Source organism: Pygoscelis adeliae, unplaced genomic scaffold (genome assembly GCF_000699105.1).
Source record: "Pygoscelis adeliae isolate BGI_AS28 unplaced genomic scaffold, ASM69910v1 Scaffold34, whole genome shotgun sequence".
Classification (NCBI taxonomy): Eukaryota; Metazoa; Chordata; class Aves; order Sphenisciformes; family Spheniscidae; genus Pygoscelis; species Pygoscelis adeliae.
In genome coordinates, this window is record NW_008824658.1 from 3,486,074 (window position 1) to 3,502,798 (window position 16,725).

Below are 16,725 nucleotides of genomic sequence, written 5' to 3' on the forward strand. Positions count from 1 at the left end.
ACAATTCTCAGGCTCGAGTTCCTGGGGGCAGGCGAGCGGGGGTCGCCCCTCTGCCGCGGGGACGGCGGGCTTGTGGGGCAGGGAGGGCGTCACGTCAGGCTTCAGGAACCTTCTGGGACCAACGCTGCTAAGGGGCGCGGGAACTTCCTCGTCTGGGCAGCGGAGGTGGCAGAGCCGGGCGTGTTGTAGGGCTGTGCGGTGCAGAAGTTGCTAGAGCCTCTCGAAGGGAGCTGTCAAGTGGTGCGTCCATTTCCCAGGTTGCACTTGTGTCGGTAGGACCGTCGAGGCAGCCCTGACAGCCAGCAGGGATTTCTTGGCTCTTCCAGCGGAGTTGTCTGCCCAGCCTGTTCCCTCCTCCCACGGTGGATCGGCCTTATCCCCCCCTGTGATGGGACTTGGCACGCTGACGGTGCTAGCCTAGGAGCTCCCTGCCAGCGAAGTTGGTTCTAGAAGTTAAAGAAGGGTGGCCACTAAATCTGTGACTACGAAGGCAATGCTGGCAGTAGGAACGCTAGCTTATGGACTTAACGCTCCAGCCTGTGACCAAATGTCTCTTCTGAGGAATCTGTCAGCGTGGGTCCCCATTGTTCTTGGAAGCCCCTTAGGGATTTAAACATTTGAGTGGAAATGCTTCTCGCTACCAAAAAGTTGCTTTAACATGAGATGCTCCAGTGTTAGGGTACTTCTTCCAGGTTTGGGGGGAAAAAAAAACCCCAACCCAACAACAACAAAACTGCAATCAAACACTGCAATTTGAACTTTTAATACACAATTCTCAGGCTCGAGTTCCTTGGTCTGGCTGCATTTTTAAATTTTTACAAAAGTTGTTACTGCTGTCAGGCTCGAGGGCGGAAAAAAGGTAACGAATGAAGAACGTAAATACCAGCTACTCACTCTTGCCTGTTATAAAAAAAGAAACTGAATATATCAAAACCTTCACAGTTGTTGATTTTTTTCATGTGTTTCCTGAGTGTCCTCAGGGATGGAATAGTTAGTATGTGACTTTGGAATAAATTGTTGAACTGGATTAGCATTTAGGTTTGAAGTTTTTCTGTCTTCTGTGCAGTTCAATCTGCCAGCGTAAAAGTAAAAGAAAAAGCTAGTTTATTGGCCTATATTATAACAAATTCAGCTGTCTTGTTAGTCTGTTTGTTTTCCATCTTGTTTTTTTTTTTTTACTGCTCATTACTAGTAAATTGCTTTACGTGTTCTTTGTTGCATAGATTTGCAGGTATTTAGAATCTTTATTTTTATCTGCTTTGTCTGCATTTTGTATATTGTCTAGCACCATAGGGATCCTTTCCTTGTCTTGACAACCTTACAATAATGAGTCAAATATCTCAATGTTTTGAAAGCATCAAGCTGGAAATTTACAGTATTATTTTAGAAAAATCAATCATGTAGAGTGTTTCATGGTTATATTTAAAGAAGTTGACTAGGAGGAGCTCCTGGTAACTTCTAATGCTTGCAAATTTTGACGTGGACAACATGTCAAAACATCTGAGTTTGGCAAATGATAGTTTTTATCTGCTCAGTCTTAGTCAGTTTGGGCTCTTGCTGTATGCGCTGCTTGTAACATTGGAGGACTTTCTAACAGCTCATTAAAAGACTTAATTTAACATTTGTCATGTGTGGCTCATAATATGAGACCTGTGCAAGCGGTGAAGTTTTTCTTTCTAATGTACATAACAGCATGTTTGCAAAAGCAGGTGAGGCTGAAGAAATATTCCATGCGTTTGGAACAGATACTGGTTAAGTTTTGTGAACCCCCCTGCTATCTGTGTGTGAAGGCTTTTTGTGGTGTTCTTTTCCTTTTCAAATAAATACTCAACCTTTTGATCTCTGGTCAAATGTTTATAGCTCAGCAGTGATACCCTTTTCTAGGGCTTGTTAGAAAGTGAGTAAAACCTGCTGAGTCCGAGGTGATTTTTTTAGTTTGGATTTTTTTTGTTGTTGTTTTGGCTCCCTCCCCCCAAAAGAAGCTGCAGCTCTAAGGAAGAGGAAGTGATGTTGGTAAGAGAATGCCTTCAAGTTGTCCTTAAATTCTGTGCGTAACACCAGATTATTTTTTGCTGCCATGTTAGCACACAAAACAAAAATCTAGTAGCCATTGGGATGAGTGTGAATTGACATCTTGCAGGGCAATTCAGTATTTGGATCTGTGAGGATGAAAGATGGTAAACCTTCTAACTTTTTCTTCTTGTATCGCAGACCCAGTTATATATTTATTAATCATTTCAGATGGGAGGACTGTTACTTAGGAACCAAAAAAATAACACTTTATCCAAAACATCTGAGGAGGAGATAGGGAATTGAAGGAATATTAAATACTCTATGAAGGGCTCTGAAAGAGGGAGCTTTGCTCCTTGTCATGCAGTTTTTAAAGTGACTGATGTATCAGTCATCCAGCAGAGAGGCTGTATGTCTCATGTCAAAATTGTATTCAGGCAGAGAATACAAGAATTTTGCATTGCTCCCTGGACAGTTAGTGAAATTGGGCAATTCATTTTTGAGTCTCTTGCTGACTATTATTTTCTGTAAGTTACAAATTTTACCTGCAAAAACTTTGTTTGCGAATAATGACTAGTTGTCTCAACGCTCTAGTAAATTCAGATTTGGCTTTGTAGTTTTGTACTGGCTTCATAGCCAACTGTTGGGATTTGTGAAAGTTCAGTCAATTCAGATGAATTCTGTGTATTCTTACAGCCTAAAAGATAATGTATTTGTTACTGCATCTACTACTGGGCTTTTTTTTTTTTTTTTGGTAGAGCTGGTTTGTTTTGAAGTCTTAAAAAACATAGTTTAGAAGGTGATTGCGGTGCTGAAAACCTGTTATGTTTGCAACATATGGGTGGAGTCATTCAGTACAAGAAATGGGTAATGTTTTGCAGCTGGATCTAGGACCATATTCTGATTATAGTGAAATGAATAGTTCTGTTGTGATAGTAACAAACAATTCTGCTCTTATGGTTTCTCACCTGTGAATGTGTGAAACTTTATCCTGTGTATTTGTCTTAAAAAAAGAAAAATATGACAAACTTGAGCTTAAAATAGATACTGCATTATGTTTGTGTTCAAACAGCTTGTAACAAAGACTGTCGTTGCAGAGGCTGCTTTATGCTGAGCGGTTTAAATTGTTTATTTTCTTCACTGTCTGGACATTTGTAAGGACATTTGGGTGGGGCAGCTGCTCGATCAGAACAGAGTATCTGGTGGGAACCCTGAACCGATTATCCAGGTTCCAGTCTCGCTAGCTGCTCTCGTCATACGTCTCTTCTGTTCAGTGTTCCCTGCAGTGTGTTCAGGATTAAAATTTGTGCTCAGCTGTGGAGGATAATAATACTTGGACAAAATTGAAACGATGAGAGCTGGAATCTTATGAATGTGGTTCTTTCTTCCTTTATACTCTTTTTTTTAAGCGTGTGTATTTGAAAGGTTTTTTCCCCTTTTTGCTGAACTTCACATTTCATTAAGTCTTTTGTTGTCTTGTCACTCTTTTAATGTAATCAGGTTACTTAATTTTAGTCTGCAATGTAATTTCTAACCTTGTGATTTCTGGTGGTATCTTTAAATTTGGTCATGATCAAGTTGCGACAAGAATCGATTGTGGAGGAGACCTCATTAGCAGTCCTCTCCTTCCCCAGCCGCTGCCCCCACCCCCCCCCACCCTGCAATTCAAAGAGTCGTTGCTACAGAATTGAACTCTTCATTGAAATGCCTTACTCCTTCAGTGGGGATGCTAAGACTGTCCTTTATTTTGGTGGCACGTGGTCATGGTTATGACAGAGGCAGTGTTTCTATAGCAAATGGGCTGTGTATTACATTTTGTAACGTTTTGCGTTCCAATGTGTATTTCTGCCTACCTGTTTGGGAGGGGAGAAACAAGCTGATGATAAATGTATGTAATAGGATAACTTATGTATAATAAATTAAGTGCATTATAGATTTATAGTTCGCTTTTTTGGTGTCTCTGAGGTAGCTTGACTTCTGTTCCAAAGTCTGCCTTAACAGCAGTGACAGTTATTAAACTGCTTTGGTTTTATAACGTGAACCTCTCAAGTTGCATAATTTTACTGATAGTTTCTTCCTGTCTGTTACTTTACTGTACTTCTATAATGCCATTGCACTTAAGTTCTGTATTATCTGATGTGGTGGCAGTTATATGTGTGTGGTTGGTGGAGTACAGCTTTACTTTGGGGGGAGGCAAGTAGGATGAATATAATTAGCTGTTATACAAGATACAAAAGCCTTTTTATTTATTAACTACTGTTGTTAAGAATGTGATGGGATCTGTGCGAGCAGGAAGTTTCTTTATAATTCTGCACATGTGCATTGGCAGCAGCAGCTGAGAGCAAATCTGGCAGTGTTCAGTGGTGGGTGTGAAACAGCGAGCAAACATCTACTTTTTTTCTGGTATCGCTGATGGTTTTATTTAATTCCTCTTGCTACAATACAGTTGTAGAAGGATTATGAGTTGCTGTAATGCTGTTAAAAAGCCTTTGGATTTTACCTAGTAAGTGAATATAAAATGTTATCTTTGCATATCAAAACACTTGAAAATCAGCTAAGAGATTTTGGTGATCTCTCAGCTTGCTCTTTTAAAATGCAAAATTTTTTGGAATGTTGCTTAAATCAGTCACTGTATTTGAGGCTTTACTAATGTTATTGCAATACAGTTGCTAAACACTTGATTTGCTTCTTAAAATCTGAAGTTTTGTAGGTTTTTTTTCCCCTAAATTTTGCATTTAGTCTAACTAAAGCCCGTCCACTTTTCTGGACGTTGGATATGCCTCTCGTGAGGATCTGTATTTGACGATGGGCTTTTTCAGAGAAAGTGTCATCAAGTTCTGTCACCTGAAATTGTAGACTAAGCTTTAATGACTGAAACCAAATACTAATCAACAGTATGGTTTCTTGGCTTGTGAATTTTAAAAATAAAATCCAAAATTCTATCAATTTTAGTAATATCTTTTTCAGAGGAGCTTTCATGAGTTGTTTTGTTGCTTCCTTCCATGGTAAGGACGTAAAGGCTTAATTTGAATTGTTCTAGTTTGTAAATTAGAAGGCTTGCTACTGCATTTCCAGGAGACAAAAATTGCATTACAATTGCATTCTACTACATCCGATGTTGTATTTTTTGTGCTTTTATTTGCTTTGTTGGTATAACCAGTGTTTTGTCAGTCGAGTATTTTCTGAGGCTATCTCAGAAGTGCTAGTGGCAGATGATGGAGAATTTCAGTTAATTTAGTTGAGGTTGTGTGTGTGAGTACACATGTGAAGGCACATACGTGCAAGTAGTGAGCTTATTAATTGAAGAGCTGGTGTTGTGTGCTTCTTCTGACTCCTTCTGTGATCGTGTGCCAAACTGCAACAAGTCTGTTTCCTTTTGATTCCTATTTAACCAGAAAGCAAACATGTCAGTGAAGAGTTAATAACCGTACTGAGAAATGAGGGGAGCAGGAAAGTTGCATCTGCTTGAAAAGACATTTATTCTAACATGGTTTCCGTCAACACTGCAAGTTAAATTCTGTAGTTATACTTATTTTAAAACACTATGCCTTTATGGGGATGGGGAATGTATTCTTAAGAAGACCAGCTTGTTAAATTTAAAATAATAACTGAGCTCAATTGTCTGATTTGTCAATCCACACTTTTGACTAAAATGCCTTTCAATAGCTGATTTCACTGACAGTCAAAAAGAGGAAATCTTGCTTTAAGACTCTATATTAAGCTAATCCTGCTGGTTTTAAAACTTCTTTCTTTAAATAATTTTTGTTTTGACTACTCAAATATATTAATGAGTACTTAAATGTAGCTTTAAAATTGATTATTCTTTTTACATGGACGATATTCTGTATCTCTTCATATTCAAGCACTTGCGCAGCTCTTCATGCTTTTAACTATGCTCTTGAGATGAGTATCGCTTTTCCTTTTCTGTGTCCTGAGTTTGTGGTAGTGTTCTGTTTGTTTGCTTAAAGCTTGTGGTGGTTTGGCTTTTTTTTTTTCAGTTTTTGGGTTTTTTATTTTCCTCAAAGCTGTCCCCCTGCCCCAACCTGGCCATCTTTTCAATTTTGACTGGATTAATTCAAATGAGCAAGATACTCTATTTTTACTTGTTAGCTGAACGAAAGCTGAAAATCAGATGAACAAAGACTCTTTTGCCCAAAAGCATTTCATCCATTGGGAATGCTAACAGTAATTTGAGTATACAAATGGCATAAAAATCGTCAATTAGTGTCGGTTATGATCATGATATGACATAAAAAAAAAAAAGTTTCCTTTTATCTTGATAAAATCTAAGAGCAAAGAGAAGAGTCCTGGTTGCCGTTTTTAAAAAAACATAAATTAAACAGCGCGTAGTACTGCGGTTGCCAAATGGGGCTGTATGCTCTACCGTGAGCTGGTACACAAGTGTTTCCCAGGCAAGCCTTGCTCATGCTCGCACCTGGCAGCTGGCTCTGGGTGATGTCATTACACGGGGAAAGTTTCTGTGATTCCAAGTTGGAATCTGCGTCATAAGTCTAGGCCATCATTTTGAAATTCTTAAAATCGGTTACAACTTTGAACATTTCAAACTTAGCTAAAAAAATTAATTCTTTATTTGGATTTAAAAGTATGTTTACTATATGCATCTAGAGGGACATCACAGATTTTGTCTAGTTATAAGTCACATAAGTAACATACATTCCTTTTATTTATCAAATATAGAGTAAGAAATTAAAACTTGATTTTTTGAGACACCTCAATGTTTTTGTGGAATTTTATTTGTAAATAAACCTCCTTGTATTGCAGAAGACGAGCATTGATCCTCTTTGTCCTGGAGGATGTGTGCGTGTTCTGTTAGGACCCTCTGTGCAGGCACGTGGGTGGCTCACAAGATAACAGCACTGCGGACTGAAAAAGCCAAAGTCTAAACTTGAGGTGTGTTTCCCGAGCAGTAGGGATAAGCGATTTTGTTGCCTTGTAACACTTTTTTTTCCTAGCTAAAGATCTTGTATTTAGTTTTTACTTTTCATATGTTACAAAAAAATCACTGATGATGTCTGCTAATCCCACAAAACAATGTATTAAAAATAGAGCAGAACAGCAGTCACCGTTAGCTTCGTTTTTGGATTCCCAGACGATACGAATTTCTTGCTAGATAGAGCAAGCAAATAAAAGAATTGCTTAAATAGTTGAGACTTGTGGCAGAAATGCTACACGCAGAATTAATGTTTTCATTCCTATGGCATAGTTTCAGTTTGTAGCCTTTTTTGTTTATTTTGTTTTTACTTCTTGTTGTTTCATTCCTTTGTTTTAAGGAAAGGTGGTAGAGTCCTGAGGACTTTAATTTAAAATGACACCCATAGATTTGTAGTTCAGCTAGTAGTGTAAAAGCTGAACTAAATTTAAGTCTAAACTTTCATATGTATTCCTCAAATATTAAGTTAGCCGTGTATTCTGTGTTTTCTTTAGTGGCATTTCATATGTGGGTGTGAATACTTCTTTAGTTGCCAAGATAAGTGAATGCTGTTATGATGGCAAAATGGAACTCGTGGTGCAGTTTTCCCAGCAGACTCTATGAAGTACTTGCCTTATTTAAAAAAAAACAAACAAACAAACCAGCAACCCCCCCAAAAAAAACCCCAAACGAGAGTTTTTTTTTTTTAATAACAGATGAGATCACTGAAATACACAAATACAGAATGAGACTCGGTGTTTTACCCTCATTTAAGATGCTTGGGCTCAGGATGTTGCATAGGACAAAGTATGGCGTTTTTTCAGCCTCTTGTAAAATTTTTGTGTAATATGTGGTCACAATAAGGTGTATTTTTTAGTTTTCTGTAGTTGAGTTTTGTAGAACATTATTGTAGCTTAGGGGGTCTTTGTAAATGTTTGTAGTAACAAAGGGGGGAGGTAGATTGAGAAAGGTGCAACCAGAATATTTATAATAAAGCACATGCTAGTTGGCTTTTGGGTTTTTTTGGGTTTTTTTTTTATTATTTTGTTTCTCTTGATAGGACTGGTGAAGCATGTAGGTTGTGAAATTGGGAGGGGGGGAGCACATGTTCAAAAGGGTTAGGATAATACGGACAGAAGTAAGAATAGTTGACTGAATGGATCAGTTCCTGTTTTCTGAGATGTTTGATCATGGCAAAAAAAAATTAACTCCACAGTATTGCTTAATATTTGTAAAAGACTCTAGAAATAATTCTGAAGGTTATGTATCTCGTCCTAGTTTTCATACGTGACTGCATTGAAGTGGTGTACATCCTGAGTCAAGGGAGGGCAAGTGGGAAAGCTGTTGATCAGTGTAAAAAGTGGAGATACAGTATTTAATTATTAACAGTTTCTGAGCCTATCCTTCAGTTTTACAATGTAGGAAACAACAGGAAATAAAACTCGCTGCAAGTCAGATAACTTTTTTTAAAGTTTCTAGCTTTTTCTAGACTTGGTAAATATCAGATGCATTGTATCACAGCTGGTGAAGATTACACCGAAGCCTAAAAGGTGAAAGACTTAAATGCTCTGAAAAGAAATTGGTGTGTATAATGATATATTGAAGTGTGTGTACCTAAGGATGTGTGCCTCTGAGTGGGTGAAAACTGGACTTTCACTAATTCTTCTAGGTGATGATAAGCTGTATAAAACTTTGTTTAAAGTATAAGCTTGGGTTGTAAATCTGGTTTTGCTCTAACAATGAGACGACCAGGCTGTTTCAACTTCATTGTTACATTGCCAAGCTAGTTGAAATAGAAGTCTGTATTTTTTCTTTTTTTCATGTCTCCTGAATGAAATTATATTCAGGTAGCCTATTTGTCTGTAGCGCCTGGTAAAAAGGGCTACGCTTTTATGTCAGCTAACTAAGCACAAAGTTATCTTTGCTAAGAAAGCTGGACCTCAAGATTGTTCATTTGGTGCTGAATTATAAAGAATTGTTTGCTTCTAATTTGCTCTTTTTATTAGGTGATGTTTGTTTGTTTTAGCAAGGCAGCCTGAAGCATTGTGGCAGATCTGTCAAAGATTTTTTTCTCAGCTGCCATTAACCCCACAGTTGGCTAACATGAGTCTTTCTGGTTCATTGTGGATAGGTTGACTTTGGTAGAACTTGAGAAAATAGACTGTGCATCATCATATTTTTAAAATTGCATGATGTATTGCGATTGATTGAAATCTACTCGCATGCTAAGATTATGTTGACTATCGCTTAACATACCAAAAGAATAAGAAAAATGGCTGGGCAGTGTCTTCATAAATTACAGGAGAGTCACGGATTGTGACTGCTTCACTGTTGAAGTCTGGCAGGATCTTTTAGTAACCAAGAATACACAATGACAGATTTGAACATGTTTGGTTAAAAAGAAAAAAAAAAAGCCTGTTGACTGGAATATAACCCTTCATTTTCTGTTGTCAGCTCACCTGGAGTCCTGATCTCAGACCGGGATCCACTTGGCGAGACACATAACAGATTTACAACCTGTGTGTAATACAAGACAATAGATAGAGACAGATGACAAAGAACAGGAAAGAATATTGGTCAGTATTCCTTACATCAATAAGCAGAGATTTAAACACTTTTAAGCCTGAAATATTTTTTCCTCTAGGCCTCAGTGCAAGAAAATTTTGAGGAGGATGGAGCAGTCTTGTATAGAGCTTATGGCCAGCTCCCTTAACACATGGGTGCAGTTTGGGGAGGATTGGGAGCAGGAAAACGTTATTTATTCAAACTATTGGAAGGACTCTGAATTCCTGGTGTCGTAGGCTAATGAATGAACTGGCATTTTGGTACTGAAATGAGAGTTGTAGGTTGTCAGGACTTTGAAAGTGAAGATGAAGTTGATTTGTTCTGACGTGGAATAGAAGCAAGAGCCAATGTGGGCGAACAAAGAGAGGGAAGGTACTTTTCTCAAGTCTGTCAGCTGAATTCTCGTATTGATTTCCAATTATGAAACAGAAAGTTTCAGTACATATACTTTGAAGCCAGGGAAAGCCTTTTTATTGTCTAGTTTTGGTGATGTGTGTTGTGTTTGTGTATGTTGCAAGCTAGTTTTGCCCAGTTCCAGTTGCTTGAGTTTAATTAGAACAGGTAATGGGTGAGATCAAGGGACTGAGATGACCCTTTGACTGTATCTAGACATGAAATCAGCTCCACTGTGTCATGAAGCTGCAATTTAAATTTTTAGTACCACCAAAAACCAAAAAGGCTATTGCTGTGGTTCGTAGCTGTTTTGAGAGCTGAGAACGTGAAAAATGTCCAGATAACTGGGATTGTAGAAGGTGGCAAAAGTGTGGGTGGTTCTAGGGGGAGGGATGCTTCCTGTATCCAGATCTGATGATCACTTGGACTTTGAAGTGGCAGTTAAGACACATAATCAACTTTCTAGAAAAGATGATCTTGTACCACTGAAAACTGGTTGACTCTCTATGTTCCTTAGTTAGGACTTTGTTTTTGGTCATGCCTTTTAAAGATGGTGTGTTAAACCAGTGCCTGAGATCCTTCTAAAAATTTTATAGCCATTAAATGTTTTTGTATGGTAGGTACTATAAAACACTTATGTCTAACCTACTTTAGCCCTTTGTGATTCTTTGGAAGAAGAATGAATGAGTCTGAAAATTATTTCATAATTGTTAAGGCTTAGGTTTCCCATGCTAACCTTCGCTTTAAGTTTGGTTAACTCCTAGGTGAAAAAGGGATTTGCTTTTTTGCATGCTCTCCCCTGAGCCATGGTAATGTGGTCATTATGCTTTCTTGTTCAGAACAAGAAACTGATGATTTGACAAGGAGAATTCCTCAAACATGATGTTTAGACTTGTGACTGAGTTTAAAACTGTTGAAAACTTTATGGTCTAATAATATTTTCCATATTTTCAGATTAACTGCTGAAGTACTGATCGGGTTCTGCTATTCTTCAATGAGGAACTACAGGCTGATCTTTTGCCATAATCTTAAACAACCATAAATGACAAAAGAATGCTTGGTCAGTGAGGGCAGCTGGCGCAGAAAACGTTTTTCAAACTCGGCTGTTTAAGTACTCTGAGGTAGGTTTCTTAAAGTACTTTACTTGGGCTATAAAGAAAAAAAAATAGTATGGATTTCAGTATGTCTAATCTATTAGAATTTATCAATCCATTAGTAAACAGAGAATTAAGTTTGGTTGAAGTGCTTTGATTAACAGTATGTACTTCATGTTCTATGTGTCATCCTCTATGAAAGCGCTTGCTTGCATTTAAGCAAGTATGTTTTCTTTTTTATTATTTATTTTGAAAAGACAATTTTTTCTTCGCTGGAAGAAATATTTTGGTTTTGACAGGATAACAGTTTAACTGAGTGACTTACACAGCCTTTGGTAATACCTTTGTTATCTCTCTAGATCCTTTATCAAGCGAAGACTGCAAGTAAAGCTTGAGCTTTTCCATGATAGGAAGAATGGTATCACTGAGCATCTAGAAACTAGTTTTGGGGGTTTTATGTTTAGTAAAATTTTTAATGTGATGCAGGTGTTGAAAGCTTTATTTGTGTAGACCAGAAAATGCTAAATACATTAGAAGTTGATTGCAGAGCAGTTGTGTATCACAAAATGCTTAATCATTTCATGTAACTAAAACTTGGGGTTTTGGTTTGGTATGATCCATTAGTTTCATTTCCTCTTGAGAGGCTTTTGTGTTGGATTTTCAACGCCTGACTGATAAATGCTGTCAGAAAATGTATTGAAGAATCTAGCTCTCCCAAAGTACCTTCAAACTTCTGTAACAATTTTGTAACTAGAATTTTCTGAATTTCCTTCAGAAATGCTGCTGAAGGATATGTTCTTCTCGGTCCTCTGTTGAGGATTGCACAGAACACTTTGGTAATAGTCATTTATCTAGTTAGCTGTATTTGGAATCATTACAGAACTTTTCATTAAATCAGTTAACTGATTGAGAGAGACTGGAGAGTATTTGCATTAGGTAATTAAAACACATTGTGTTACAGATCAATACATTCAACAGCGTACACTGAAGTATGATTTGTGATTTTGATTCCTCTTATTTGACAGAAAAGACAGCTTTGATTTTTGGCTGCAAAAAGATATGAGGAAGAGCTCCTCCCCTTCCTTGAGTAACTGCAACTCTGTTCTTGCTAACAAAATATTTGGAATTCCACTTGATGAGCTGCAGCAAGAAGGGCAACCAGACAATGAGGTTCCATTCATAGTCCGCCATGTCGTGGACTATATTGAGGAACATGGTATGTATTATCTTGCTGTACTTTAAGTAATACGTTTAGCTGTTATTCTTACAGAATAGATTGTGTTTTTTTGAAGAGTACTTGTTTTCTGAAGTTACTTATATTTAATTGGATGGGATTTGGTTGTTTCTTGGGGTTTTTTTTGGTGATTCTTCCTTTCTTCTTCTGTTACGTTTGATTAATCACTGTGTTCTAGCTAACACTAATGCAGTCAACTCAGCAGAGCACTTCATAGGAAGTGGTGTGGTTTAGGTGCTGCTAACATTTACCTTATTATTGTATTGTTAGCTGGGCATAAGAATGTGTTTGCTGGGAAAAGGACTGCTGGAAGTCTTGCAAAACTGTTGTCCATAAAGTGTTTCGTTCAGTATGTGAATTGTACATATCTGATTATCAATATTTTCTGATATATTTGTCCATACTAGATCTAAAAGTTTATTTCTGCAACTTCTTTCTAACTCAGGGGGTCTGGAACAAGAAGGACTTTTTCAAGTCAATGGGAATGCTGAGACAGTGGAGTGGCTTCGGCAACGATATGATAATGGAGAAGATGTGGACCTGGTTAAAGAAGCAGATGTACCCTCAGCTATTAGCCTTCTTAGATTTTTTCTTCAAGAACTTCCAGAGCCAGTTATCCCAGGCAGTCTGCACATACATTTGATGCAACTTTCTCATGGTAATAGTTATTTTAGATTCAGTGTTTTTATCTTATTATTTTAAGAGTAAAAACCAGTATTAAATTGAGATTGGTAGTGGCACTAGGGTGTCTTTGGTGTTCTGTGTAATAATGTGGGTATCGGGAGGTATTAAAATATACCTTTTCTTAGCGCAAAATCCAAATAAATAGGTCTTTTTTAGGAAACTCAGTCTGGGTTCAGAGACACAGTTTATCCATCATGCAGGAAAATAGTGAAGCTGCCACATATCGTGCTGATTAGTTCTGAATATTCCATGTTCTTGTGCGTGAATACTGGGACACTGGTCAAAGCCACTGGAATCAAAGTCATTTGACAGTTTCCCACCACTGATGCTTTAAAAGTGCTAGGGAATGCTTTTGTCTGTTTTTCTCTTATTTGCTCTGAATTTCACTTACTCTGCCTATGCTTTCATGGCACTTAAAGCTTTTGTATACTAGAGAAGAGATCTCATGCCCTATACTCATGTCATATTTGCTCTCCCACTGTGGATTTTTTTCAGTTTAAAGTTCATTTGTAGGAGGGGAAAAAAAAAACCAAACAAACCTGTCATCAGCATATTGTTGTTGCTAAGTATGTTTTTTCACGTACTGCAAAACCTTGCCCTTTCAAATTGACACCCATATGCTGGCACAGTATTTTCCTTACCACTTCCCAACTTGTCTATCTGTATCCACTCTCCTGGGTCTTTTGGCCTCTGCTGTGTTGAGTAGTGTTGGAGTTGATTCATAACTTGACTAGTAAAAACACTTGCCTTGTAGCACTACATTAGTACTGTCCTTCAAGGGTATGTTGGTGTCGGAGTTCTGCACCCTGTGACATAACTGGTGGTTTTGCTGGTTGTCGCTCTTCAGGAGTGTTGCTCATTTTCCAGTGTCAGTTTGTACTTGTCTCCAAGTGTTGGGCTTGTTTTGCTTTGTAAGATGCACATTTTTGTTTGATTTAATTTTCTGTTGTTGAGTTTATTCCTGATAAGAACTTGATAACCCTCGTGGTAGCTCTGTTTGTTCAGAGTGGGAATTGGTATGTAGGATGAGTGATATAGCATAGTTTTCCTATGCTGTTACGCGATATTTACCAAGCGCTGAACTGGAGGGTTATCTGTAGCAGTGTGAAGCTCCTTCATTTTCCTCCCTTGTTAGCCTGTATATCCTGAAATTTTGAATATGGGGTGGTTATCTGGATAGCTGGTCAGCAGAGGCTGAACACTGATGTGTGAGGCACTAAATATTCTTGTGCTGGAAACAGTTTTTGGAAGCTACTGACCAGAGAAGCTTGTTAAGGCTGAAGTTCTGTTTGTTTGTCCTGTGCAGTAATGAGAAACTGAAGTGGATAGGGAATTTCATTAATGATATATCAGCTATATGGTTTGTGTTGCTAATGTCATGGTTCATTTGACCTAGTACTAGTAAACTGTTGTTTGGGGTTTTGGGTGGTGTGGTTTTTTTTTTTCCCCCCTGAAAAAGATGATAAATAACAAAAGGATTGTTAAGACAGTAATGCAGAATGCTGCTGGTTGCTCAGCTAATACTGCTGTGCACCTTGATTTGCAATGTTATCTGTCAGGACTGGAAATGGGATTGAGGTATATTCACTTGGTGTGACAATGTAATTCCCTTCTATGACTTATAAATATAGTGTGAAAATTGAGGTTTTTCCATCTTTGAATAGATGACTGTGGAAGGATTTACGTATGGGTTGTTTTGGGAAAAGAACTGTTCTTCAGCATGTAAGTCCCCCATTTAGTTCCGTTTTGTTAAATATACAGAGAAACTTATTTAAACTTGCAGCTTATTGTCTTTACTGTCTTCTTTTAAAGTGTAAAATAAAGTGATTTCAGAAAGATTTAAAGTTACCTGTAACAAGGAAATCAAAACACGTAAACCTTTAAACGTTGTTTCCTGGTACTAAAATTAGAGTTTTGGTTTCCTCTACTCAGGCTTTGGCTTTTGGCATTTTGACTGTCTGATAGACATATCTCAGTTTCCATAATTACAATATCAGCTGCATTTTAGGCAGAGGAATTGACAACAGAAATGCAGAAGGTGGTAATAATTTTGGATCCGTATGTTACTTCTGGTATTTTCCCTCTTTAGCAGGCCTTCTGTATCATTAGGTTAAGCTTAGTTGTCAAAACAACTTAGTTATACAACAAGGTGTGGCCTATATACATCTCTTGAGGCTTGTTCTGTGCGGGCCTAATGGTGGTTCCTCAAAGGCAAGTGATTTTAGTAATTGAAGTGTGAATTTGACCCCAATGCGCTAGGCCATGTGTCCCAGAAGTATGTATCCATGGTTTACTGTCAGAGAACTTCATTTACAGGTAAGAACGTTCTCACTTCAGGTCTCTGGCTGTTGTTTAGAACCTAAATTTTAGGACCCGATTGGTTAGACAAAACATCTATGTGTGTACGTGCAAGGTGGTCTGACTGTCCCTTCTCTCTCTTGCTCTCTTTCTTTTTGAAGGTCTGCTTTGTGAAAGTATTTTTTTAAGTTCTCTTGCCATTCTGTTTCCTAAACGCATTTCTAGAGTAAAAACTAACAATAGTATATTCATTTTATTGTGTTACTGTGTTGAGAGAACTATTTTTCTGTGCCTGGTTACCTGTATTCAAATACTGTGGATGTTGACTCTGAGCAAATGAAGCCCTGCACAGTTACTGTTTGGTATTACTATACACACACAACAGGGAATTTACTCACTTCTTTGATGTGATATTAAGGACTAGGATGTCTCGGCTCTCTCATCAAGAGAGGCAGAGTGACTGCTCATCATCTTCAAACATCCTTTTCCCTTTCTAACTGATCTGAGGAGAGTTTTCGAACGTCTGAGAAAGAAAGGGAGGCCTGTTAGTATCAATTTTTCTCCCGTTTTGCTTTCCTGATGCTTCTTTTCCTTTATATGGACTTTCTCTGTTAGGTACAAACAATTGTAAGCTCTTTGAACCTTGCTGCCTGTAAGGCTGATAATGTAACAAATGAGATTTATGGGGAGATATTTTGATGAAGGATAGAGTTAAATGTGGGGTGAGAATGAGGAAGTTTTATGGTGACCCTTTTTCAGGTCTGAAATTGAATCAGCGAGCCTCAAGCTAAGTATGTGTTAAGATGATTGCATTGAGATTGCTTGTATTCATCAGTTAAGTATTATAAAAGGAAGTAGAGTGTTGAGATCATGGGATGCTTGTAGAGGAAAAAGTGTCAAAGTAACTTGTCTGAAACGGGGAGAATTTAACTAGGTTTTAAGTTAGCTTGCTGTCTCTGGAGCTGTTGCTGTCTCTAGAGCTCTTCTGCAAGGCAATTGTTATGCAACAGTGATAAAATGAAAGGATACGGAGGAGCTAGACCTATGTAATCAGAACTTTGAGCATTGATCGGGGAAAACATGCTGAAAACTACTGATTGGACTTGCAGCGGAGAATATGGTGGAAATCATTGGTTTAGGTTATCAATTGCTGCTTCATAAAAGAAATTAAATTTATAGTTTAATCTATCATTAGGGAAAGTAATCTGATGGTACTGTGCTATGGAAACAAGGCTGGGGAGGGTTTTTTTTCTGTTATGTTCCCCTACCTCTTCACCATCCCTCCAAACCTCTGACATCATTGAAGAAGAGTGATGGAATAGGATATGAGTTAACAGCCTCTCTTGGAAAGATCAGAGAGGAAGAGACTGAAATGGGAGGATGAGGTGCTGGGACAGACAGATTGTTATGAAGTACTACCACTGTAAATACCCTTCAGATATGTGGGCTGGACGCTTCAGTTTTTGGGTTTGGGGTGTTTTGTGTTTTTTTTTTTTTTTTCCTTTTTCCATGGAGAA

The 16,725-nt window shown here is 37.9% G+C and overlaps 1 protein-coding gene across 3 annotated transcripts in view; it reads left to right on the top strand.

The window, feature by feature from the left end:
* The first annotated feature begins 10,857 nt into the window (after positions 1–10,857).
* The window catches only part of FAM13B (family with sequence similarity 13, member B), a 40,619-nt gene continuing 34,751 nt past the window's right edge, over positions 10,858–16,725 (top strand). For all 3 annotated transcript variants that reach the window (XM_009322686.1, XM_009322688.1, XM_009322687.1), the window contains exons 1-3: positions 10,858–11,019; positions 12,018–12,208; positions 12,672–12,884. In XM_009322686.1, the coding sequence (XP_009320961.1) occupies positions 12,052–12,208; positions 12,672–12,884 (370 nt within the window). In that variant the 5' untranslated portion in view covers positions 10,858–11,019; positions 12,018–12,051. The remainder of the gene's footprint in view (positions 11,020–12,017; positions 12,209–12,671; positions 12,885–16,725) is intronic.